Source organism: Hyla sarda, chromosome 6 (assembly GCF_029499605.1).
Source record: "Hyla sarda isolate aHylSar1 chromosome 6, aHylSar1.hap1, whole genome shotgun sequence".
NCBI classification, from domain to species: Eukaryota; Metazoa; Chordata; class Amphibia; order Anura; family Hylidae; genus Hyla; species Hyla sarda.
This window is the reverse complement of record NC_079194.1, coordinates 38,994,011-39,020,210: the sequence shown is the minus strand read 5'-3', so window position 1 is coordinate 39,020,210 and position 26,200 is coordinate 38,994,011. Positions and strand designations below refer to the sequence as shown.

At 39.5% G+C, this 26,200-nt stretch overlaps 1 protein-coding gene across 2 annotated transcripts in view; it reads left to right on the top strand.

Moving 5' to 3' along the window:
* The window catches only part of CFH (complement factor H), a 300,746-nt gene that overhangs the window by 28,786 nt on the left and 245,760 nt on the right, over positions 1-26,200 (top strand). For both annotated transcript variants that reach the window (XM_056523538.1, XM_056523537.1), the window contains exons 2-6: positions 5,078-5,263; positions 6,197-6,302; positions 12,037-12,113; positions 18,710-18,898; positions 22,137-22,310. In XM_056523538.1, the coding sequence (XP_056379513.1) occupies positions 5,078-5,263; positions 6,197-6,302; positions 12,037-12,113; positions 18,710-18,898; positions 22,137-22,310 (732 nt within the window). The remainder of the gene's footprint in view (positions 1-5,077; positions 5,264-6,196; positions 6,303-12,036; positions 12,114-18,709; positions 18,899-22,136; positions 22,311-26,200) is intronic.

The window sequence follows — 26,200 nt, the reverse complement described above, 5'->3', positions numbered from 1 at the left end:
GAACCATTTGGCCCATCTAGTCTGCCCAATAATCTGAATACTATGAATAGTCCCTGGCCCTATCTTATATGAAGGATAGCCTTATGCCTATCCCATGCATGTTTAAACTCCTTCACTGTATTTGCAGCAACCACTTCTGCAGGAAGGCTATTCCATGCATCCACTACTATCTCAGTAAAGTAATACTTCCTGATATTACCTTTAAACCTTTGCCCCTCTAATTTAAAACTATGTCCTCTTGTGGTAATTTTACTTCTTTTAAATATGCTCTCCTCCTTTACCGTGTTGATTCCCTTTATGTATTTAAAAGTCTCTTTCATATCCCCTCTGTCTCTTCTTTCTTCCAAGCTATACATGGTAAGGTCCTTTAACCTTTCCTGGTAAGTGTTATCCTGCAATCCATGTACTAGTTCAGTAGCTCTTCTTTGAACTCTCTCTAGAGTATCTATATCCTTATGGAGATACGGCCTCCAGTACTGCACACAATACTCCAAGTGAGGTCTCACCAGTGTTCTGTACAGCGGCATGAGCACTTCTCTCTTTTTACTGCTTATACCTCTCCCTATACATCCAAGCATTCTGCTAGCGTTTCCTGCTGCTCTATTACATTATCTTCCTACTTTTAAGTCTTCTGAAATAATTACTCCTAAATCCCTCTCCTCAGATACTGAGGTCAGGGCTGTGTCAAAAAATCTATATTCTGCCCGAGGGTTTTTACGCCTCAGGTGCATTATCTTATCCACTTATCCACATTAAATTTCAGTTGCCAGAGTTTTGACTATTCTTCTAGTTTGCCTAAATCCTTTTCAATTTGGCGGATCCCTCCAGGAACATCAACCCTGTTACATATCTTTGTGTAATCAGCAAAAAGACATACCTTACCATCGAGACCTTATGTAATATCACTAATGAAGATATTAAACAATATTGGTTCCAGTACAGATCCTTGAGGCATCCCACTGGTGACAAGACCTTGCTCTGAATATTCTCCATTGACTACTTACTCAGCCACTTCCTAATCCACTCAACAATATTGGAGTCCAAGCTCAATGACTGTAGTTTATTGATAAGTCTTCTATGTAGGACAGTGTCAAAAGCCTTACTAAAATCTAGATATGCAATGTCTACTGCCCCACCGCCATCTATTATTTTAGACACCCAGTCATCATCATCGAGTTGTGTCTGCACGTCACTGATGTCCTCCTCAGGTTCCTCAACAGTGTCTGCTTCAGGAGCCTGAATGCTACCAACACCGCCTCTCACTTTGCACTTATCTGCCTGACAAACTTAGTGCGTATATGAGAGGAGTACACTATGCTTAAAACAGTGTTTGTCTAGAACAGCAGCAGGTGTGTACTTTTGGCTGGCCTTGTACAGTAACTAGGCCTTTAAGACTTTAACAGGAACAAAATGGTACACTTAGATGTACGTATGTGGTATGCACTTATGAGGGCAGTACAATGTGCTCCACTAAGCTTAACAGTATTTGTCTAGAACAGCAGAAGGTGTGTACTTTTGGCTGTCCTTTCACAGTATGTAGGTCATTCAGACTTTAACAGGAACAAATTTGGGCTTGAGATGATTCATTGCTGTAATACACCCACAATTGCACTTTCTCTTCCAATTTCTCTGCCTTCCCTATCAGTGCATTTATGCTGGATTTGGACTTGAGGTGAAACGCAGGTGTAAAAAAGCTCTTCTGTGCAACACACTGCTCTTTGTCCCTCTCTCTCTCTCCCTCTCTGTAATAGAACACTGATGTAACTGGGAGGTGAATTGGTGCTGTAAAAATAGCTTTTCTGTGCAACAAACACTGCTGTCTGTCCCTCTCTCTCTGTAATAGAATGCTGATGTGACTGACTGGAAGATGGCTACTGATTATACAGGGCTGTGCCATCACAGGGGTGGCTGGCTGCAGATAGGCTGCATGCTGCATGTGATTCAGGGTCATCACGCTGACTCTTGTTCCTGCCTTCCCAGGATTCCTTGCCCCATGTCCTGACATGTGGTTCCGCCATTTTCGATGCCCTGCCTGGAGCCTGGACCACAGTAAATGGAGTTTAATGAAGTGATTTGTGTGATCAAATAGCGTCAATTTTCTCATTCGTTGCAAGTCGAATTTTTCCTGAAATTCGTTACGAATTCGGATTTGTCAGATTTGATTCGCCCGTCCCTAGTGGTTCTTATAGTCATCTGAAAGGAAAGGAGGAGTAGGAGCAGGCTGTGGAGCTACAGGGTGATGAGGAAGATCACACACCGTGGTCATGTGGTCTCCTCATGGTGCTGGCACATTAAATGAAACCTAAAGGGGTACTCTGCTGCTATCTTACCTCTGTAATTACCACAAGAATCCAATGAAACAGGTTGGGGCGATAATAATGAACCATAACTCATTAAATGAAACATTTTCAGTTCCACAAATAGTAAGACAGCCAGGGGCACTGAGAGGCAGGGGCTGGAACAGGTGGTATCTCGCTTTGTGGCGGACCGCCAGTTCAATGCTCACCAGAATGGGTACTTAATTTTTTTTTTATAAATTCCAATTAAATTAAATAAAAATTACATAGGAAATCTCTTTATTCTCTTCAATTTTGATGACATATGGTCTCCCTGCTGCCACATTGCGGCAGTGATTCTCATAGTGATGCCTGTAATCTGCATGTCATACTGAATAACAGTTTTATTTCACTAACACCACACGCACCCTATGCGTGTTAGGTTCAAATGGTTTTTATTGAATTTTTCAAGAATTTTTACAATACAATAAACAAGACAAAAAAGAGAACAGTATAAAACAAATACAATTATAGCATATGTGTGTGCATATATATATATATATATATATATATATATATATGTTTGAAATGTCCTGTAGAGACCTGAAATTTAAATTATAATTGTGTATTGACATTCATACACAATAATAACATAGCGCACTAAAGACCAGCTGTAAGTGTAGAAAATGCACTTAATTTACCTAGTCAGGTATTAACAATCATACCTGCACTCAAGCTACAATCAGAGTCATGAAGCATCCGTAGTCCGTGATCCTCCCCTCCCTCGTCCTCCAAAGAACCTGTAGTAAGTTTGAATAGAACCACATACACGCAACAATATAGAAACATCATACTGTACTCTCAAATATGTGGATTTAGGAGTGCAGTCAACAGCAAGAAGACACCTGTTATATGGGGTAATAGGGAAGGTTCAGGAGGGGGATATATAAAAGGTAGTGTTATTTCAGAGCTGGGAACAGCTTCTTCCATCTTCTCCAGTTGTCTTCGCAGGTCGGTCCAGAATTTGTCTTCCAAGCGTAGGTAGTCTCATAGAAGCAATTAGTTGTCACCATGTCGATTACATCTGCAGAGGTAGGAATATTTGTAGACTTCCATCTAGATGCGATTAAGGATCTATATGCAATCAGTACATGGCAAATAGGTGTTCTGTATTTGGGTTCTGCAGAGGACAATGTGATGGTTTGACGTGAGATTACTTGTATTAATTCGCTAATGTCTCCTTTAAATTTATGAAGTAAGGGGCAGGTCCAAAATATGTGACCAATAGTTCCATTCTGTCCACACCCGATCAGTGATGTCTTGCATTAGCCACAGGTCCTGGCGATATAGTCAGTATTAGCCTGTATTGCTAGTATTGTAATTAGCCTCTTTTGCGCGATGGAGGTGGGAGCCGGCATGCCTTTTTCCTTTCTTTTCACATGTGCCCACTCACATGGGTAAGAAAGTCCATAAATATTTGCAAAGTGGGTGGGCATATGGGAGCAGAGGGGACAGATGCAGGGAGGTATTGCTTTCATTACTATACTAGCAGTGCAGGTTAATACTAGCTGTATCTCCAGAATGGCGGTGCCGAACAGGGTAACTTTCACATAATTTTAATCACCCGCACTATAACTATGTGTATTAGGTTTAGTATGGTTGCCAGCTGCCAGTTTTCCTTTAAAGGAGAGGTAAATATGTGAATATTTCCTTCAGCCTATTGTCTTTGGGAAATATCCATTGGGGATCAGAATATTGTCTGATGCAAAAGAAACAGAAATTAAAACCTGTGGTTTACACTTTGGGGGTCATTGATTAACATGTGCAACTTTGGTGTTTTATTTTGCCTGTGTGGCGCACTAGTGAGCCAGGCGTAGCTGGTTGACATTTATCAAGAAGTCAGCGACTTTGGATGAATGCTGACTAATGTTTACAGGGCTAATGTGGAGCACATTTATCAGTCAGCTTGCGCCTGGTCTCAGCTGGAGAGACTGTTGTGCAAAATTGTGTGACTTTGCAAAAGTTGCATGTCATAAATCTGTGTGTAAATTGTGTGCCCAGAAAACCATGGCAAACAAACATCCACTGGATTTGGCAGAGTAGAAAGCCATATAGGCTCATAAATGCTGTGAGTATTGTGTGCTGTGACTTCGCAACAATAGAGGCCGATTAGGGCCTGAATAAATGATAAATATTTGCTAAATATACTCAGGATTGCTCTGAGCTGAAGTCACCTATTTTTTTAAGTGTAGTTGAAAAAAAACATATGCAAAAAGGACACATTTTGTATACAACATACCCCAAGTACTATCTTCATATCTACTGTATATACAGCACAATGGGGGAGATATATCAAAACCTGTCCAGAGGAAAAGTTGCTGAGTTGCCCATAGCAACCAATCAGATTGCTTCTTTCATTTTTAACAAGGCCTCTGCAAAATGAAAGAAGCAACTTGATTGGTTGCTATGGGCAACTGGGCACCTTTTCCTCTGTGCAGGTTTTGATAAATCCCCCCCAATGTCTAGTAGAGATAAGTTGAAATACCACTTGCAGGTATATTTACTTGAATGCTTGTGGGTGACATGACTACTTTGCCTTCTGATGCCACATTGATGACATAGATTTTAGGCTGCTATAATAGAAAATGTGAATAGATATCGCAACGGCATTTATACACAGGCAAATGGTCTATGTTTGACAAGAGAATTATAGTGCGAGTGTTGGCTGCAACCGTTGTCCAAATAAAGTCTCCTGTGAGTGGACAATGATTTCTTAACTTGTTTTTTTTTCCTGCATTTAGGTTCATGCCTGAGGCCAGAGAGAAGGGAATCGGAAGAGCTGACAGGTGACTGGGAGAAGGACTCGTTCCCTCCAGGTACAACAGCAACTTACCAATGCCGGCCTGGATATAGTCGTCTTGGAACGATTAAGATTGTTTGTTTGGAAGGCAGATGGCAAGATGTTGGAAGACGGGGTCAATGCAGAAGTAAGTATATATGAGTTGGAGAAGATCACTGTCAAAACCAAATTTCATATGCATTATATATTGGCTGTAACTATAATTCTGTATGAGCAGCAGGATACACGTTTAAACTCCCGGCAATTCCATAGCCCACTGTGAAAGCAAAAGTTTTAGCAACACGTTACGGAGTTGCCAGAAGTTTGAACGTGTATCCTGCAGCCACAATGAAACAATACTTACTCTTTTACTCTATGCATTACAAAGGATGAAATCCGCTAGGTAAATCCAAGACAGATCCAGAGTAGAATTGACATATTGCATATTAGTAAGCCCATGGGGTTGGGACTCACAATCATAATAAGTGACACCTTCAGGTATTCATTATGCAGGAAATGTTCAATTATGAAGTGGACAAAAGGGATTTGTGAGTGAGGTGACCAAGAAGTTATGTGATGAGGAATTTTACAAACTGCGAAACTAAGGGGATGGACTACCTATGTAACTGCACACGGCCCATAGATTATATAGGGAAAACCAAAAGGGAGCTCAGAAGACAAAGAAACATGTAAACAATACTGAAAATAGAAGAGACACTTCAGTAGCTCATCACATGTCCATAAGGTTTAACCCTAAGGCGATCTTGTTCAGCATAATAGAGATGATCCACTACTTCCCTAGTCAAAGAAATCCCTAGATCAAGTTCATTTGATTCTTTTTCTGTCTTTCCATTGTGACCGATTCTCTTTCCGATCTTCAATTTTGCAGCAGTTTTCAGGGTTTCCCTTTATTATGGAATCACTTCTACCTACTGTTTTTTATACAGTAGTTTGTCTCTTTGAGTACATGGGAACAATGTAGCAACTATAAAAACTTGTACAATGGCAGGACCAAACATACCACAATACAAAAGCTATTACAATTGTGAATAATGTGCTTAAATCTTTATCTTTTACTCAGAAAAATCTTGTGGGCATCCAGGTGATATCCCATTTGGATCATTTCAATTGACAGAAGGGGAGTCATTCGTTTTTGGAGCTATTGTTGAATACTCTTGTGATGATGGGTGAGTCAAAATCATGTTAAACACTTTCTACTAGTTTTAAAACACAAGTCTGTATAAACATTAGAAAATAGAACTAAATCCTAGCACTGGCATGTTCTGCCAGCATTCCACGGTCGGGGGAATGCACTGTGTGAACATAGCCTTATACCGATCATGCATTTTACTAAGCAAATATCCACAATGCAGGGAAAAAAATCAGATTAAAACCTTTAGATTGCCTTTAGCAGCAATCACCTGCACTAAACATATTGGAGGAGATTTATCAAAACCTGTCCTGAGGAAAAGTTACTGAGTTGCCTATAGCAACCAATCAGATTGCTTCTTTCATTTTTAAAGAGGCCTGTGAAAAATGAAAGAAGTGATCTGATTGGTTGCTATGGGCAACTCAGCAACTTTTCATCTAGGCAGGTTTTGATAAATCTCCTCCATTCTGTGTAATTTTGGACCATCCCTTCCTGCAAATTGGTTTTTGGTTCCCTCATAGATCATAGTTTGTGTTCCTTCATAGATAATAAGGCATCCAGATCCTTAGACAGCAAAACCGGCCCAAACTATGACGCTCTGTCAATCATGCCTCCCTGATGAGATGAGCTTTTGATATTGGTTTTGTTAGTTTTCCTTCAAACATAGTGTTGTGCAATTATGTTAAAAACTCCCAGTGTTGTCTCTTCTGTCCATAAAACTTTTGTACGACAAGCATTGATACAGATGGTCTCAAGAAAATTTAAGATGGACCACAATGTTTATTTTGTTTTTGTTTTACCAGTGGAAAGCAGTGTATTTCTTTGTGATATCATTCCATGTACATCATTCTTGTTCAGTGTTTTTCTCATAGTGCACATGTGAACAGATGTTTTTGCAGTTGTAGGGTCTCCAGTAAGTCTTTTGCATTTAAACTTGCATTATGTCGCCTCTTTCAGTAATGTTCTCTTGGTGAAATGCTTGTTGTTCTGTTTGTGTGATTCTAATCCCTTTACCCTCCAGGGACAAAGCCCCCCGTGGTGCCAGAACAGTGGACCCCCCCACATGTGACCCCATTTTGGAAACAACACCCCTCGCGTAATGTAATAAGGGGTACAGTGAGCATTTATACTCTACAGGTGACTGACAGATTTTTTGAACAATGGTCCACGAAAATAAAAATAAAATATTTTCATTTGCACAGCCCACTGTTCCAAAGATCTGTCAAACGCCAGTGGGTTGTAAATGCTCACTGCACCCCTTATTACTTTCTGTGAGGGGTGTAGTTTCAGAAATAGGGTCACATGTGGGTGGGTCCACTGTTCTGGAACCATGGGGGTTTTGTAAACGCACATGGCACCCGACTTCTATTCCAAACAAATTCTCTCTCCAAAAGCCCAATGGCGCTCTTTCTTTTCTAAGCATTTTGTTCACCTGCAGAGCACTTTACATCCACATATGGGGTATATCCATACTCAAAAGAAATGGGGTTAAACATTTTGGGAGGATTTTTTCTCCTATTACCCCTTGTGAAAATGAAAAATTTGGGGTAGCACCAGCATTTTAGTGAAAAAGAAATGTGATTTACACATCCGACTTTAACTAAAAGTCGTCAAGCACCTGTAGGGTGTTAAGGCTCACTATATCCCTTGTTACCTTCCTTGAGGGGTGTAGTTTCAAAAATAGTATGCCATGTGTTTTTTTTTATTTATTTTTTTGCGGTTCTGGCACCATAGGGGCTTGCTAAATGTGACATACCCTCCAAAAAAACATTTCAGAAAAGCACTCTCTCTCCTTCCCTTCTGAGCCCTCTAGTACACCCACAGAGCCCTTTACGTACACATATGAGGTATTTCCTTACTCGAGAGAAATTGTGTTACACATTTTTGGGAAATTTCTCTCCTTTTCTCTCCCTTGTAAAAATTCAAAAACTTGGTCTACAAGAACATGCGAATGTAAAAAATGTAGATTTTGAATTTTCTCCATCAATTTGCTGCTATTCCTTTGAAACACCTAAAGGGTAAACACACTTTCTGAATGTCATTTTAAATACTTTGATGGGTGCATTTTTTATAATGGGGTAATTTATGGGGTATTTCTAATAAGAAGGCCCTTTAATTCCACTTCAAATCTGAACTGGTCCCTGAAAAGTTCAGATTTTTAAAATCTGCTGAAAATTGCTGCTGAACTTTGAATCCCTCTGATATCTTCCAAAAGTAAAAACATGTCAACTTTATGATGCAAACATAAAGTAGACATATTGTATATGTGAGTCAATATATAATTTATCTGGGATGCCCATTTTTCTTATAAGCAGAGAGTTTCAAAGTAAAAAAAAATGCAAAATTTTTAAATTTTTCATGAACTTTTGGAATTTTTCACCAAGATATAATGCAAGTATCGACGAAAATTTACCACTAACATAAAGTAGAATATATCACGAAAAAAAACATTCTCAGATAAGAGTGAAAAGTAAAAAGCATCCCAGAATTATTAATGCTTAAAGTGACAGTGGTCAGATGTGCAAAAAATGCTCGGGTCCTTAAGGGGTTAAAGGGGTACTCTGGTTGAAAACTTTATTCAACTGGTGCCAAAAAGTTAAAAAGATTTGTGACTTACTTCTGTTAAATTCTTAATCCTGCCAGTACTTATTAGAATTAGCAAAATTCTTTGCTTTTTGGATTTCTTTTCTGTCATGACCACAGTGCTCTCTACTAACACCTCTGTCCATTTTAGGAACTATCCAGAGCAGCATATGTTTTTTATAAGGATTTTCTCCTCCTCTGGACAGTTCCTGACATGGACAGTGGTGTCAGCAGAGAGCACTGTGGTCGTGACAGAATAGAAATCCAAAAAGAAAAGAATTTCCTCCATAGTATAAATCAGCTCTTAAGTACGGGAAGGATTAAGATTTTTTAATTTAAGTAATTTTCAAATCTGTTTAACTTTCTGGCATAAGTTCATAAAAAAAAAAAAGTTTTCCACCAGAGTAACCCTTTAAACTTTTAAAAAGGAAGGTGTTAATGTATGTGTGTTAAATCTTTATTAATTTATTTTGTTACTGTATTGGACCCTTTAGAGACTTTTAGGAGTAATCATTAGATTCCTCATACAGATCAATGTAGTCATATTGAACTGCATTGATTTGTGTGTTCTGTACTTGATTGATAGACCCTGGTGCAAAAAGCCTCTATCAGTTACAGATCCATGAAGAGCACTAAAGGAGAGGTAAGCCCTCCAGCTGCCTAAACAGTTGATTGCAAATCTGTGATTACACTGTGGGAGGGTGATCAACTAGACCCCCAGGCACCATTTAAATTTCCCTTTAGACACCACTATCAGTTATCATAGTGGCGATCTAAAGGATTAACAGCCGGCTGTGGTGATCGCTGCATGCCGGCTATTAGCGGTGGCCCTGTGCTACTGTAATTGGGTAAGGACTTTTTGGTATAGTGTGGGCTTCAGCCAGGAGACAGTGCCAAAGCCCCTTAATGGTCCCACAATGTGTATACACGTCAAAGGTCGTTAAGGGGTTAAGAGGAGTCCTGATATTCTTCATTTGTTGAAAAGCTGTCTTATCATGGATTGTACACACAGGTCTTTTATAGCACCTATGTGACTTTTTCAGTTTTACAAATCTCCTCTAAGTCAACTAATGTCTCCTAAAAGTTGCTCACATTGAGGCATGGTTCATAGTAAGCAATCTTTCAGTGTATTTATTTAACCCCTTAAGGACACATGACGTACTGGAACGTCATGTGTCCGCTCCCGATCTATAACGCCTCATAGTGGGTCGGACCCGTGGCTAATAGCACGCGGCATTGATCGCTGTGCTGCGCGCTATTAACCCTTTAGATGCGGCGTTCAAAGTTGAACGCCGTGTCTAAAGTGAAACTGAAACCATGCCGGTTAGCTCAGTGGGCTGTTCGGTATAGCCGCGGCGAAATCGCGGCATCCCGAACAGCTTACAGGACAGCAGGAGGGTCCCTACCTGCCTCCTCGCTGTCCGATCGCCGAATGACTGCTCAGTGCCTGAGATCCAGGTATGAGCAGTCAAGCGGCAGAATCATCGATCACTGGTTTCTTATGAGAAACCAGTGATCAATGTGAAAGATTAGTGTGTGCAGTGTTATAGGTCCCTATGGGACCTATAACACTGAAAAAAAAAGTGAAAAAAAGTGAATAAATATCATTTAACCCCTCCCCTTTTCCCATAAAAAAACAGTGTAAATAAACATAAAAATAAACATATATGGTATCGCCGCGTGCAGAAATGTCCGAATAATAAATATATATTGTTAATTAAACCGCACGGTCAATGGCGTGCGCACAAAAAAATTCCAAAGTCCAAAATAGTGCATTTTTGGTTACTTTTTATATCATGAAAAAAGGAATAAAAAGTGATCAATAAGTCCTATCAATGCAAAAATAGTACCGTTAAAAACTTCAGATCATGGTGCAAAAAATGAGCCCTCATACCGCCCCATACACGGAAAAATATATATAGGGGTCAGAAATGACAATTTAAAACGTATTAATTTTCCTGCATGAAGTTATGGTTTTTTCCAGAAGTACGACAAAATCAAACCTATATAAGTAGGGTATCATTTTAGCCGTATGGACCTACAGAATAAATATCAGGTGTCATTTTTACCAAAAAATGTACTACGTAGAAACGGAAGCCCCCAAAAGTTACAAAACGGCAGTTTTTTTTTTTTTCAATTTTGTCTCACAATGATTTTTTTTCCGTTTCACCGTAGATTTGTGGGCAAAATGACTGATGTAATTACAAAGTAGAATTTGTGGCACAAACAATAAGCCATCATATGGATTTTTAGGTGCAAAATTGAAAGAGTTATGATTTTTTAAAGGCAAGGAGCAAAAAATGAAAATGCAAAAACGGAAAAACCCCCGGTCCTTAAGGGGTTAATGGACAAAGCCCCTGTGAAACCCACACCCACATCTCATATCCATAATTATAATATATTTTGCTAAAAGTCTTTATATATAGCCATAGCTTTATGCATGTGTATATATATATATATATATATATATATATATATATATATATATATAATATATATACGATTTTGCTCCCAGGGATGGTGAGGATATGACATTATAAAGTCCCCCCGCCACCCCATAAATAATCCCCTGGGCAGGGAACTATACCTACCAGGTCCCGTCGCTCTGGCCATAGTGATGCCCCTTTGGCATGATTGACGCCTCGTGTTACCAGTCTGCCCAGTCTGCTTAGACAACAGAGCGATGATGCAGGCTGTCAATCACAGCTGGAGCAACGGGACCTGGTAAGTATTATTCCCCACCCAGGGGACTACTTACAGGATGGCAGTGGGGGGACTTTATAACTTCAGAAATTCACCATCCCTGAGGGCAAAATTGTCCCCCTGGGGATGGTGAGGATATAGATTTAACATACATAACACGATGACAAACATTATATATGGTAAAATCTACTGCTTGGTTTCATTTAACATAGAAACTCACTTACTTTTTCTCTTTGCACTCAGAGAAAACTTTATGAATGGTACAGCATATTAAAAGTAAAGTTAGATCATGTTTATCCATCATTTTGATTTATAGTTGTGATTAACTGTAAATAATAATCATGACCCATTTTATTAATGATCAATGCAGAAAGTGATTCCAAAAGGTTTATTCTTTCTTAAACTGCATATAATTTAATCAATAGTCTGCCATATCATATATACCTATATTTTTCTTAAATAAACTAAAATTTTAATTTTTTTAGATATCAGATGGTTAGCAAAGAAAAAACACGCCAGTGCACAGCTAATGGTTGGAGCAATTACCCTCCTCACTGTGAAGGTAAGGTTCAAGGAAATGCTTATGTTCAAGATCTGCACAAAGGGTTTTAGATAAATGTATATAGGGGTACATTTTGCAATTTTCTTTTTGAAGAAGCATATATATAAATGTGTTATGGAATTACTGTTCTTTTATCCTTTGTGTATTTAAAGTTCTTACATCCTATATGTACAGTATGTGTAAAGTAGGACAACTTCTTCCCAAAATTATGTGATAATGACCCCAAAAGCAGCAGCAGCATAGATCATATGAAACTACAATAGATGTACACAAAAAGTATAACTAACTATTTATTTCAGTATTTACAAAGTTTACATAGATCACAGAGGGGTTGTACACACTAATATGTTAATCCTCAACTAGCATTAAAAATATTACCTCACAAAAACACATAAGTCACACCTTTACAGCCATTAAAGGAAATCTGTCACCAGTGTTACCTGCACTAACCTGTCTGTACCGACAGGTAGTGCAGGTGACATTGATGACAGCGGTACATTCCTTGTCCCGTTCCATGGCAAGGATCTCTGGTAATCTTGTCCATTAAGCTTCAGTTCTGGCCCAGCTTGGGGCATGGGTGGAGCTTAGTGATGTCACCACTGCTGTGAGACCAAGCAGAGAGCAGCAGCGGCTTGAGGCATGGGCGGAGCTTAGTGACCTCACCGCCACTGTTCCCTGCTTGGTCCCACTGCTAGATAACAGCAGCGGTGATGTCACTAAGCTCCGCCCATACCCCAGACAGGGCCGGAGCTGAAGCTCAACGTACAAGATTATCGGAGATACCCACCATGCAATGGGACAAGGTAAGTGCTGTTGTCATCAGTGTCACCTGCACTACCTGTCAGTATTGACAGGTTAGTGCAGGTGACACTGGTGACATATTTCCTTTAACTAAATTTTAACTAAATGTAGCTTTAACCATATGGAACTACCAATTCATGGGAACCTAAACAAACTAACAAGGTATAGTTTTAATGTTAAAGTATGGATCTCATCCAGAGTCTCAATTCAGTGTTACCTCTGCCTTAATAGTGGAGGATACTAATTACCTTCCGTGCCTCCATTATCAGGCCCTTCCCCCCGGTATCCACCACACTGCACTTCCTGGTTCCATAATCGATATGTCACATTGGTGCTCAGCCAATCACTTACTATGGTGGAACACCGTTGCAGCCAGTGATTGGCTGAGCGGCATTTTCTTGCACCTACCCCTGCACCAATATACTTTCTAATGCTGGGGTCGACGTGTCCTGCCTAACTCCGTGAATGGTTGAGCGGCAATATGACATATTGAGCATAGCACCATTAAATGCAGTTTTGCTGGACAACCCCTTCAGTGGACTTAGAGATATTATGAGATATTTCCTTCCTATAGCTCTTTTTAATTTAAGGAACTACTCTGAGTTTTTTTTTTTTGGTAGGGAAGCAGTGGATTTCCAACTACAGAAGAACAGAGTAGCAATTAGAAAATACATCTGGCTTTTTGTCTTATTCTGGCTAGGAAACTGTCATATCCTAATTAAAAAGTTATCCCATTGAAAAATCATTAAATATGTGACATTATGATTAACTGAAAAGTATAAACAATGTAATTCATATTTCTGGGTCTAACTATTTACCCAGAATTGTCTATCAAGCTCATTGATTAGTGCTAACTGGTATTTTTTGCAATATTGTAAAATATGCTGGTATTATTGGTTATGTTTGATGAACATAATTCAGTATATAAACATAATGATAAGAAATCATCAATCAAATATGAACATATATAGAATTGTGGTAGCCCTTGGGGGAGTATTGGTAATGGAGTATTGTATCGGTATATGAGGGGTTAATGTTAACCCTATAGTTCGTGATGCCAGGCTGAGGGCTAGTATGCTGAGGTAACTCTCCAGCCTATTGCCACCCTTCCCAGTAACGATAGGTGCCTGTAATAAAATGACTGAAGATCCACAAAGTAGTTGAACTTTAACTTGAAGAACTTTACTTAGATGATTGCGGTACACCCAATGAACAATAATAGTCGCAGGCAAACAGTCTCTATATATCTCAATGACTGACAGTTGTTGCGGACCTTGAATAATATTAAAGTCTCTGAATTTAGGGTAATTATTGCAGATCCGTCCAGATTTAGGGGATAGATAAGGTCCGGTGATCCTGCAGAGTGTTTAGGGATTGATACACTCGCGATCCTAAATATATCAGCCGTTGCCGCAAGGCTCAGGCCTAACTCACTGCGATAGACAGCTGCGCAGATCCTGCTCGTTTGACACCCCGGAAACAAGAGAGAAAACAATGGCTGCCACTCCCTTATATGGGCAGGGGCGGGGTGAATTTGATTGGTCCGAACATCCGTCACTCACTGTTACACAGTGTGATGGGATTGACTACGTCACAGGGACCTCCAAAGGTTCTTAAGCAGAAATACCATAGAGTTCACCTAACCACGTGACCCGCAGGTCCTGCTACATTATAGACAGGTAATTAACTATTTATAGACATTGATATCATATTTACATGCTTCTTACATAAACTATTAGTGCAATAACTATCTGAATGAGAGGTGACCAGGGGTGAACTAGACAATGGGAACCCCGATGTCCTAGGGACTCTGGCTAAGGGGACCCACACATGCAGGTACCGGATAGGATACGGTACTGGGATACCACAGAATGTTAGTGAAGCATTTTACTACATACAGCAGAACTACAAGTTGCTTAAGTTAGTAACTATGTCAGTATAACATCAGTTACAAAAGTTAGTTCAATATGATATACATGTTATTACTCTGAAAGAGAACATCACATCAATTGATATAAAGAATGGGCAAATACCTAATCTCTAGATATATTAAATGGAGGTGATTTATATAAACCACACAACTCTGGTAGGCAAAGTTTTAGGCACAGTACAAGATATATAATATTTGGTAGTCTGGATTAGTGCTTAAAAGAAGTTTCCTTGTGGGAATATTATTTTTTTTATCAATTTGATGGTGAAAGATTAAACAATTGACTAAGCTAGATTCATTATGTTAATGCACTGATATGCATAGCACATTCTTTATTCTCTGCAGAAGAAAAAGGAGTGATCCATATGCTAAAACATAATCTTAATGTGGAGTTTAAAGAAAAGTTCTAATTACCATAATTATTGATAACATTTTATACACAGTTTTAAAAATATTTTTAATCAAATAAAAACAATTTGTATGTTAGGAGATAAAATGTTGGCACTTGGAAAAAAGGGAAAGAAGGAGTCATCATAAGAAATCATCCAAAAGTGCTTTTAGAACCTAAAGGGTTACAACTATTAATAACAAAGATATATAGAAAAATAACCATACCTCCATAAAAAGCACAAGACATTTTGTTTATAGCTAATGTCTGATTATGAAAGACGTTTTTATCTATGATCCATGAATTACACAAATAATTAGAGAAATCATAGCAATATTATGTATTCTTTCTTCAGAAAAATGACTTCTTTTGTACCCTTGCTACAAAACAACAAAGAATAACAACATTATTGTGATATATTAAATGTTAAGGTTCCCTTGGAACTTACCATTCCTTGATTATCTCTAGACAGTTCATAGAGAGAAAAATATAGTCATGGAAAATAATCATGTGCAGTGTGTGGATATAAGATATGTAGATATGTGTTTGTGCTAACAACATACATATTTTTTTTTCTTTTTTTCAATAGTAAAATGTATTAAAGATTTTAAACATATAAAGTAGTAAATGTGAAAGTGAGCAAGGGGCCAAAATATGTGGTGCACATGTGCCCAAAAGAAATAAACAGGTAATATGGCAAATAAGTCATATTAGGAACAGTAACACTAGTCTTTTAGGACTCCAACATGACAACAATAAACACTTAGGCATACATGGCAGGCAATAAAATATCAGCACCTAGTCTGGCACAAGTGTTCCTACAAGAAAAAGAGAAGAGCAAGACTAAATGAGAAAGGGAGAAGGCTCGCAGGTAGACCGGAAGGAAGACAGGAGGAGTTGGAAGGAGACAGAAAAACACAGGCAGAGACAGAGAGAGAGAGAGACAATAAAGAGGATTAACCTTTCAGCACGGTGCACTGGCGAGAACCCCAACACCGGACAGACTGACATCATATGTAAGAGCACACGCTCAAGGCATCAGTCAGTAGACATTTAACATACATATTTTTTTCTAAATATATATGTAACCACGTTTATATATGGCTGCCAGAGGCAAAATGAGGAGACTGACATGATCACATGTTTCTCTGGTTCATTTTGACCTGGACCAAAGCCTGATAGTGGAACTAGAAGCCTTCACTGATCTGGAAAGGCTTTCCACAATATTTTAGATTGTGTCTGTGTTGTCCTTTTAGCCTAAAGAAAATTTTTAAGGTCAAGGACTAATGTAGAATTAGAAGATTTGGCTTACAACTATCATTTCAATTTATCCCAAAAGTATTTAAAGGGGTACTCCGGTGGGGGAAAAAAAATTAAATCAACTGGTGCCAGAAAGTTAAATTACTTCTATTTAAAAATATTAACCCTTCCAGTACTTATCAGCTGCTGTATACTCCAAAGGAAATTATTTTCTTTTTGAATTTATTTTCTGTCTGACCACATTTCTCTTTGCTGACACCTCTGTCCATGTCAGGAGCAAATCCCCATAGCAAACCTATCTTGCTCTGGACAGTTCCTGACATGGACAGACCGGTAAGCAGAGAGCATTGTGGTCAAACAGAAAAGAAATGTACAGCTTACTTATATGCCAAACATTAAAAAAAAATACCAACATTTTAAATTCTCCTATGAATGTCATTGAGTGGCCCAGCCACAGCCCTGAGGTATTGAGTGCAGAATAATGGATGGGGGAGGTGTGGGGGTTGCAAATTGATTATTTTATTTAGCATGAGGCTGTGGGATAACAAATGGTAAAAAAAAAAGGAAAAGATCTAAAGACTTTCTGAATGCATGACTGGAAAAAGTCTTGTGTTATAGATGGTGAAACTGTATGAGTTGTCATAAGAATCAGTCTGCTAAAGTAGAGTAGCTTATTGTCATCATTTCTCAGTCAGTGGGCTGAGGGACACAAAGGCTTGTTCATCATGAAAATTTTGTGAGCTGGAGGCTTAAGCAAAAAGATACATTTCTTAGTAGCTGCTGTTTGGGGACAGTTCAGGGACCCTGAGTTTAGGAAGCATTAGAGGTGTATGGTAGCGGCTTATTCTCCACACCACTCCTTGCCACTTATTTAAAACAATTACACGCTCAGCTAAGCTGACTTTGTAGATAGAAAGTTTAGAGGGAATAGCTGTTTGCCAAATGTGCATGGCAAGCATATGTGCAATGTTTGAAACATTCATATACTATTGTTCCTGTGACAAAGAGAAGGAGGTTTACCAGTTTATACATATTTAGGGTACGGTCACACGCACTGCTTATGCAGCGTGAAATATGTCACGCTGCCCAAAATCTGCTGCTCAGTAGGAAATACATTGCATTATCCCAGATCACCATACACACAGGGCTATCCGGTGGCTGCCCTATGTGTGCAGTGAGTTTTGGAGGCGCTGCCCTGCCTCCAAAACTCACTGCACACACAGAGCTGCCACCGGATAGCCCTGTGTGTATGGTGATCGGGGATTATGCAGCGTACTTCCCGCTACACAGCAGTTTTTGCGTGGGACCGTACCCGTAATCAGTTAATTGGTGACAATATTGAGGCTAGGAACACATGGTCAGCTTATCCAGAAGACTGATTAGAATCCTCTGCAATTGTACTAAAAACGGCCAAAGATTGTTAGGCAAGGGACAAGATGGGATAACAATTGTATAGCAGGTAATAGCTGCCCCATCTGGAGCCAAGCTCAGAAAAAATTGACATGCCCAGATTTATCAATCCCTGGGAGACAAAAATGTTTATGTGTTGTGCCCATAGCAACCATTCGCCCAATCTCAAATTACTCTAGTAATATTTAAGGAGATTTATTATGGTGAATATTGTATGCCCTATCCTTTGGATAGGGGATATGTTTTCGATCGAGGAGGGTCCGACCACTGGAACCCCCCTGGGATCCCCTGTACATGGCCCTGGCTCTCCCGGGAGCTGTCATGCCCACTGCTTCGGGTCATGATGCACCACTCCTGGGAAGAGCTGGGATGCACAAGATCACGGGGGTTCCCAACGCCCATCCTAGTGGTCGCCCAATCCCCCCACCTTTAACTTTATCCTTCGAATAGGGGATACATTTTACTGCAGTGGAGTACTCCTTTAATCTTGAGTTGCGGTTTGTTGCAGGCAATTTTTCGGACTCATGCAATTGATACATCTGGGCCCTTGTTTTTTAAATTAAGTGAGAAGTTATTATTATTATAATTATTCCATAATTGGTTCCTAAATTATATATAACACTCAATGGAGATTACTGTCATAATTCTATAAGAAAAACTAAAAATATGTTTACTCTGATTTTATTTGTGTGGAAGTATTGGTATTCATTACAGTATGCAGATGTGATAAACTAGTGTCACATTACAGTGGAAACTCAGTAAAACAAAAACACCTATGTATATATGTGCATATTTTATCTCTTGCAGTTAGGAATTGCCCACCAGTTGAAGCTGAAGCCAATGTTAATGTTTTGTCCACTTCATACGATGAAGAATATTCTGTTGGCCAAGTGGTTAGATTTGAATGTAAAGACCCAAATCTTAAGCTGGAGGGTGCTTCTGAAATTTATTGCACATCAGAAGGAGGATGGAATTTGGAACCACCAAAATGCGTAGGTAAGAGGTGGGATTACCGTAAACAGCATTAAATAATAAATACAGCACATTGTTTGTTAAGGTAATGGTATAGTTATTGACCGTGCAGTACTATTACTATATGAAGAAATTGGCAGGAAGTTACAGGGAAACTCTATATAAAAACACTAAGTATTATATATTATCGGTTCATCTGAGTTCAACTGTTTAATACTCTGAAAAGCCAAAAGGATAGCCACTCATACATGGGTGATACTGAGCGAGGGGGCTTCCTCTGTGATCTTTATATACACCAGTATTTCCCAGGAAAAAAAAAAGGTTTTCTAATCATCTGGTATTGGTTGATGTAGAGCAGGGGTTCCCAAACTTTTTTCGGCTCGGGGTACCCCTCACAAAAATATTGCCTCCTCATTCAACCCCCACCCCTTGCTATCGCCTCCTTAGTTCATAACCACCCGTTGCTTCCATTATTTAGCCCCCACCCCCCTGCTATTGCCTCCATTATTAAATCAACAACTTCCCAGCACCCCCACCATGCCGCTACTGCCTCCATTCATCCCCTCTATCCATTTACTCTCTGTTCCAGCTACATTACTTGCTACCAGCTCCCTGCTGCGCTGAGGACTGCCGGGAAGCGTCCAACGTCGTCGCTTCAGTGACGTGGATTATTCCCAGCAGGTGTCTGTATGCACTCCTTGCTGGCGGAAGAGTTCAGCGTATGACACTGACGCTTCCGTCCAGGATGGAAATTCAAGATTTTTTTTTTTTTAAATCATGCATTTTTGCCCACTGGACCCCTGGCAGTGCTTGCTGGCACCCTTATGTAGAGGTTGGCATACATAATCACATCATCCTTTCCTATGCAGTAAAAAGAAAATGTTACACTGATTATTACTTATTACTTATTACTGATCCTGGGAAGCAGATTCCAAAAGGACACTTTGCCTTTGCTGTTCTTTGGAGTTTATGGATTTTTCAAAGTTATCTTAAATGAGTACTCTGGCACTTAGATATGTTATCCCCTATCCAAAGGATAGGGGATAAGATGCCTGATCGCGGGGGTCCCACCGCTGGGGACCCCCGTGATCTTGCACACCGCACGCCGTTCCTGCAAATCAGTCCCCGGAGCGTGTTCCCTCCGGGTCTGATTACTGTCGATCATGGGGCTCCGCCCCCTCAATGAAAGCCTATGGGAGGGGGCGTGGCGGCCATCACGCCCCCTCCCTTAGACTTGCGTTGAGGTGTGATGTCACACGGGGGCGGAGTTGTGACGTCACGCTCTTTCGCTCGCGTGGTCGGGATCCGATGCCTCCAGCGTTGCCGGAAGCCGTTTAGGTGGGTGCTGCAGCCGAGATCCCGGGGGTCCCCAGTGGCAGGACCCCCGCGATTAGGGGATAAGATGTCTAAGCACCGGAGTACCCCTTTAAGTACCCCTTTAAAGTAATTTCCTGAAGTATACACTGAAACATGCACATGGTGTGAACAGAGTGTTACACAATAACAAAACTGTGTGTGGTGTTCACAAATGTTACTTTTATCTATTGTTACATATGCCTAAGCTTAATAAATCATTCCATAACATGAAAAACAAATGTTTTTATGCAGCACTTCCTAAGGCAAAGTGTTACAGCTCCAATAAATTTCTCAATTATTTTGCATTATTTAGGTTCTCATGTTCAGTAATAGACATTTGTAACAACCAGAACCATGTATATATTGGGATATAATAGTCAATGGATATAATAGTAACAAATGACATTGAAACCTAAACTGTAAAATGTATTCATACTGTACATCCGGGACTTTAAATCCAATTGGTTGTTATCTCCTAGAGTCTTACCTTTTGACATTTCCTTAAAGGGGTACTCTGGTAGAATACATTTTTTTTCTAATCAACTGGTGCCAGAAATTTAAACGGATTTGTAAATTACTTCTATTTAAAAATCATAATCCTTCCAGTACTTATCAGCTGATTTATACTCCAGAGGAAATTATTTTCTATTTGAATTTCTTTTCTGTCTGACCGCATGTCAGGAGAAAATCCCCATAGCAAACCTCTCCTGCTCTGGACAGTTCCTGACATGGGCAGAGGTGTCAGCAGAGAGCACTGTGGTCAGACTGGAAAGAACTACACAACTTCCTCTGTAGAATACAGCAGCTGAAAAGTACTGGAAGGATTTAGATTTTTTTAATAGAAGCAATTTACAAATCGGTTTAACTTTCCGGCACCAGTTGATTTGAATTTTTTTCCCCCACCGGAGTATCCCTTTAATATAACACCACCATACCCCTATCCCACATCTGAGCATACCCTGCATTGTCTTATTTCTGACATTGAATCAGCCATTGAATCAGCACCAGTTGATTAAAAAATTTTTTTTTTTTCACCGGAGTATCCCTTTAAACAATTTGTTACTTTAGGATTTATAAAGTCTATATAACAACAGAGAGACAACATACACTATGTTATCAGGCGCGTACTTGCATTTGCGACAAGTGTAAAAAATGACAGTCAGGCTATGTCAACACTACAGAATATCCCCTTGGAGATCTTTTGGGTGGACATTTCGAGTGCAGCGGTGACTGCGGAAATCAATCAGTGCTAGGACCACACAGACCTGTGTGTTCACCATTGACGGCATTGCAGTCCACGTGGATTTAAGATGAAGGATTGAACATGTGAATGGGTCTATGAAAAGGCCTTCACACCAATCTTACGTTCATAAAGCAGAATTTCAGAGAGCAGTTCTACTCAGAAATTCAGTAGTGTGAACGTTGCCTTAGTAGCCAAAATATTTTTTTAAGAACAATTTCCATTAGAATAAAGAAGTAAATTTACAGAGTGTACAATACACAATAGCCAGAATATTAGGAGTTTTATTAGTAGCATGTACAGTTATTAATAGCATTATTTTATAAGGTAATGTTCACACAGTAATGAAATGCTGCAGAATATCCACAACAATATTGGCCCTGATTTATCAAAATATGCAAGAGAAAAACTGGAGAGATTTCCCCATAACAACCAATCACAGATCAGCTTTCACTTCACCGCAGCTCGTTCAGATAGGAAAGCTGAGCTGTGATTGGTTGTTATGGGGAAATCTCTCTAGTTTTTCACACATTTTGATGAATCAGGCGAATTGCTTTCTTTTTGTATGATGTTTGTTTTTTTATTTATAATAATAAACTTCTAAGACAATTATTTGTCTTGCTGCATAAAAACAATATTGTCTCTCATTAATATACTTCTCTACAGTGATTAGATGCAGACCACCAACTATCGATAATGGAAAAGTGAATGAACCAAAAAAAGGAGTGTACAATAATAATGACGCAATACAAATTACCTGTAATGAAGGATTTAGTCCAAGAACCAGCAGAGACATTAAATGCACTAAAGATGGCTGGACTCCTAACCCTTCATGTGAAGGTTTGTAAATTCTTTGTTTGTAGAGCTCTATAATATATAAGATTGTGTTTGAATGTGTTCTGCACTGAACTGTAATTTTGTAGCAAAATGATCTCCATTTAGGTTTGAATTATGCGTTTCACTTTAAGAATGGTGTAAAGCAATTAGCATATGTATACATTAATTTAATGTGACAGATGGTTATGTCCACCTCCTTACATTTTTGTAAATATTTTCTGAAACAAAATTGAAGAAAGAACCTCTGCCACAATTTTAAAGGAGTATTCCGGGATTTTTTTTTATTTGACTATGCTACAGGGGCTGTAAAGTTAATGTAGTTTATTATATAGTGTCTGTACCTGTGTGTAATGGTGGTCTCGCAATTCTTCTTTCACTTTTGCTCCAAAGTTTATTTTCAACAGCATACAAAATGACTGTAGTCTCAGGTTTTCCCAGATTGCAGTGCAGCCCGAGACATTACATCACTAGCCAGGTGATCAGAAGGAGTCTGTCTTTGCTTCAATGGGTGGAGTGACCGCTGGGTAGGAGGGAGATCATTCTGCAAGAATTGTAGTTTTGCAACAGCTGAAGGCACCCTTGTTAGAAAACACTGGTCTATTGCATTGAAGAGATCACTGGTGTGTTTCAGTGTGTGTGTGTGGGGGGGGGGGGGCTGATGTGTGGGAAGGAGAAAAGTGACCTCACACTTACAAACAAGAAATGATTGGACTTATAGTTGGAGGGAGGGAACTCCAACAGAAAATAACAAGTTCACAAAAAGATAGCCTCAGTATTATGGTAATATCACAACACAGTGATTTAGCCCCAAGACAAGTGGAGATCCTTCCTAAGCATGTCCATTACTGTCTGGCAGGTAGGTACTAAAATCATCTTATGGTGGATAACCCCTTTGAAGTAGTAAGTGCACAGGTGTTTAACACCTTCAGCAAACATTCTGTTTTGGCCTTAAATGGCCACTGTTAGATACAAAAACTTTTGATATGTTGTAAAGCATACAAAACCAATGGGTTTACCAATTGCTTTTATTAGAAAAATTTCAGTATTTCATACTGAAAAAGCCAGTCAAACAACTGCCCCCCCCCCCCCCCCTGCCTGCTTGGACACATACTAGTCCTGCTGTGTCCATGCGTCATCACCTATGTCATGGACACACTTCCTTGATTGACAGCTGTGAGTGAAGGGCAAATAAAGGTGCTAGACACATAAAAATTTGATGTACATGGTCAGGATTAGGTGCTAGGTGATATATTTAAAAAAAATGTTTTTTGTTGGATCTGACGGGTACGCTTTAAGGACACAGACAAATTTTCAAATCTGACCTGTCACTTTATAACTCTGAGATGCTTTTACTTTTCTTTCTGATTCTGACATATTGTGACATATTCTACTTTAAGATAGTGGTAAATTTTGGTTGACACTTGCATCATTTCTTTGTGAAAAATCTCAAAATTCTATGAATTTTTTTTTTAAATTTAAAATTTTTCTAAATTAAAATGCTCTGCTTGTCAGGAAAATGGGCATACCAAATAAATGACATTTTAATTCACATAGAAAATATGTCTACCTTATGTTACCATCATAAATTAGACATGATTTAACTTTTTGAAGATTTAAAACATTTTCACGCAAATTTTTTTATCTGAATTGTTCAGGACCAGTTCAGTTTAAATCCCCTATAAATCAAAACTGAAGCCTATAAAATAAAGTATAAAAAGGTACTTTAATAAAGTTTCTTAACCATTTAGGTGTTTCACAGGAGTAGCAGAAAAGTTAAGGTGAAAAGTCAGAATCTCAATTTTTTTACACTAACATGTTGTAGCCCAAAAATCTTAATGTTTACATGGTAAAAGGAGAAAAAAAAACCTCAAAACTTGTAACACAATTTCTTACGAGTGTTAAAACACCCCATATGTAGATGTAAAGGGATCTACTGGCACATGGCAGGGCTCAAAAGGGAAGGAGCAACATTTGCCTTTTAGAGAGAGAATTTGACTGGAATTGTTTTTCGGGGCCATGTTGCATTTATAAAGTGCCCGTGGTGCCAGGCGAGTCAAAACCTCCCTTATGTGACACCATTTAGGAAACTACACCTCTCAAGGTATATAGTACCATATTGCTAAGGCTATCTTTTTGTGAACTGGCTATTTCCTGTTGGAGTTCGTTCCCTCAAACTACAACTCCTATAATTCCTTGTTTGTAAGCGTGAGGTCTCTTTCCTCTCTTCCGGACATCAGCCACCCGACCCATTAAAACACACCTGTGATCCCTTCAATGCAATAGATCAGTGTTTTCTGACCATGATGCCTATAGCTGTTAGCAAAAAAAAGGGGTTTATGTACTGCTAGCCTCTCCCGTGCATGTGAATCAGTCCTCTTCAACCGTTAGTGGGCAGAATCCAAAAGCAGAAAATTACAGCTCTGGCAGTTAAAAGAATCACTTTTATCCCATCTTCTTATAAAAGATTATATTCAATTATAATTACATTATAGATTTTCTAAGAATAAAGGTGATTTTTTTTTAAATACTAGAGCTGTGATTTTCCCTTTCTGCTTTTGGATTCTGCCTCCAGCTGTTGCAAAACTACAATTCTTGCAGAAGGATCTCCCTCTCACCCAGCGGTCGCTCCCCCCATTGAAGCAAAGACAGGTTCCCCCTGAACGCCTGACTAGTGATGTAATGTCTGGAGCCGCACTGCAACCTGGGAAAACCTGAGACTACAGTCATTTTGTATGCTGTTAAAATAAACCTTGGGAGCAAAAATCACAGAAGCATTGGGAGACCACCATGAAACATAGGTACAGACACTATATTATGAACTACGCTAATATTATAACCCCTGTAGCATAGTAAATAAATAAAAATGGGATATATCAAATTTCCACAAGAGCTAGTATGGGTGGAACGTGAAAAGGACCCTAGCTGCAGCTGTGCTAAAAAGCAAACATCCATATATATTGTGCTAAGGTGCAAAATTAAATCAATAACAATCAATGTGCTGCAAGGGGTATTTGAATATGTGTTGAAATGATGCATAGATGGTGTGGACTGCTGAGGCCCCGTACAGGACATCACGGGGGATCCCAGCGTTCAAGCCCACGGCGATCTATATATTATTTTAAACTACAGATCTCCTTTAAAGAATAACTCTGGGATGTAAAAACGTATCCCCTATCCTAAGTATAGAGGATAAATGTTAGATTGTGGGGGTCCAACCGTTGCCCCCCCCCCCCCCCCCCCCCCGCGATCTCCCGAATGGCGCCCCGACTCTCTGTATGAAACAAACATTTTCGAGCACCGCACTAAGCGGTGGCAGACACGCCCCCCTCCATGTAGCTCTATGGGGCTTCGGGAGCACTGCTTTTGGCAATCTCCAGCTCTGCCATAGAACTGCATGGAGAGGGTGTGTCGGCTGCCGTTTCGTGTGGTGATCAAAAATGTTTGTTTCATGCATGGAGCCGGGGCGCCATTCGGGAGATCGCGGGGGCCCCAGCGGTTGGACCCCCCATGATCTAACACTTATCCCTTATCCTTAGGATAAGAGTTATCCCATAGTTATCCTTTAAGCTCAGTACTGATAAAAACTCCCTTTTCTCACAGAAGCCCTCATTGGTTGCCTCTGATTGACCAATGAGGGCTTCTGGTGGGAAATATGAACTTACAGCATTGTAAGTTCATGTTGCCCGCCAGAAGCCCTCATTAGTCAATCAGTGGGGACCAATGAGTTATTCTGCGGAAAATACGTACTTATAGAAGTATGTGTATTATTTTATTTTCTCTACTCCCTCCCTCTATCCACCCGTCCCTACAGAGCCGTTGCAGTCAGCACAGCTGTAAGTCCCTTATATCCGCTTGCCTCTGCATTGCACTGTACAGTCAACACTACAACTCCC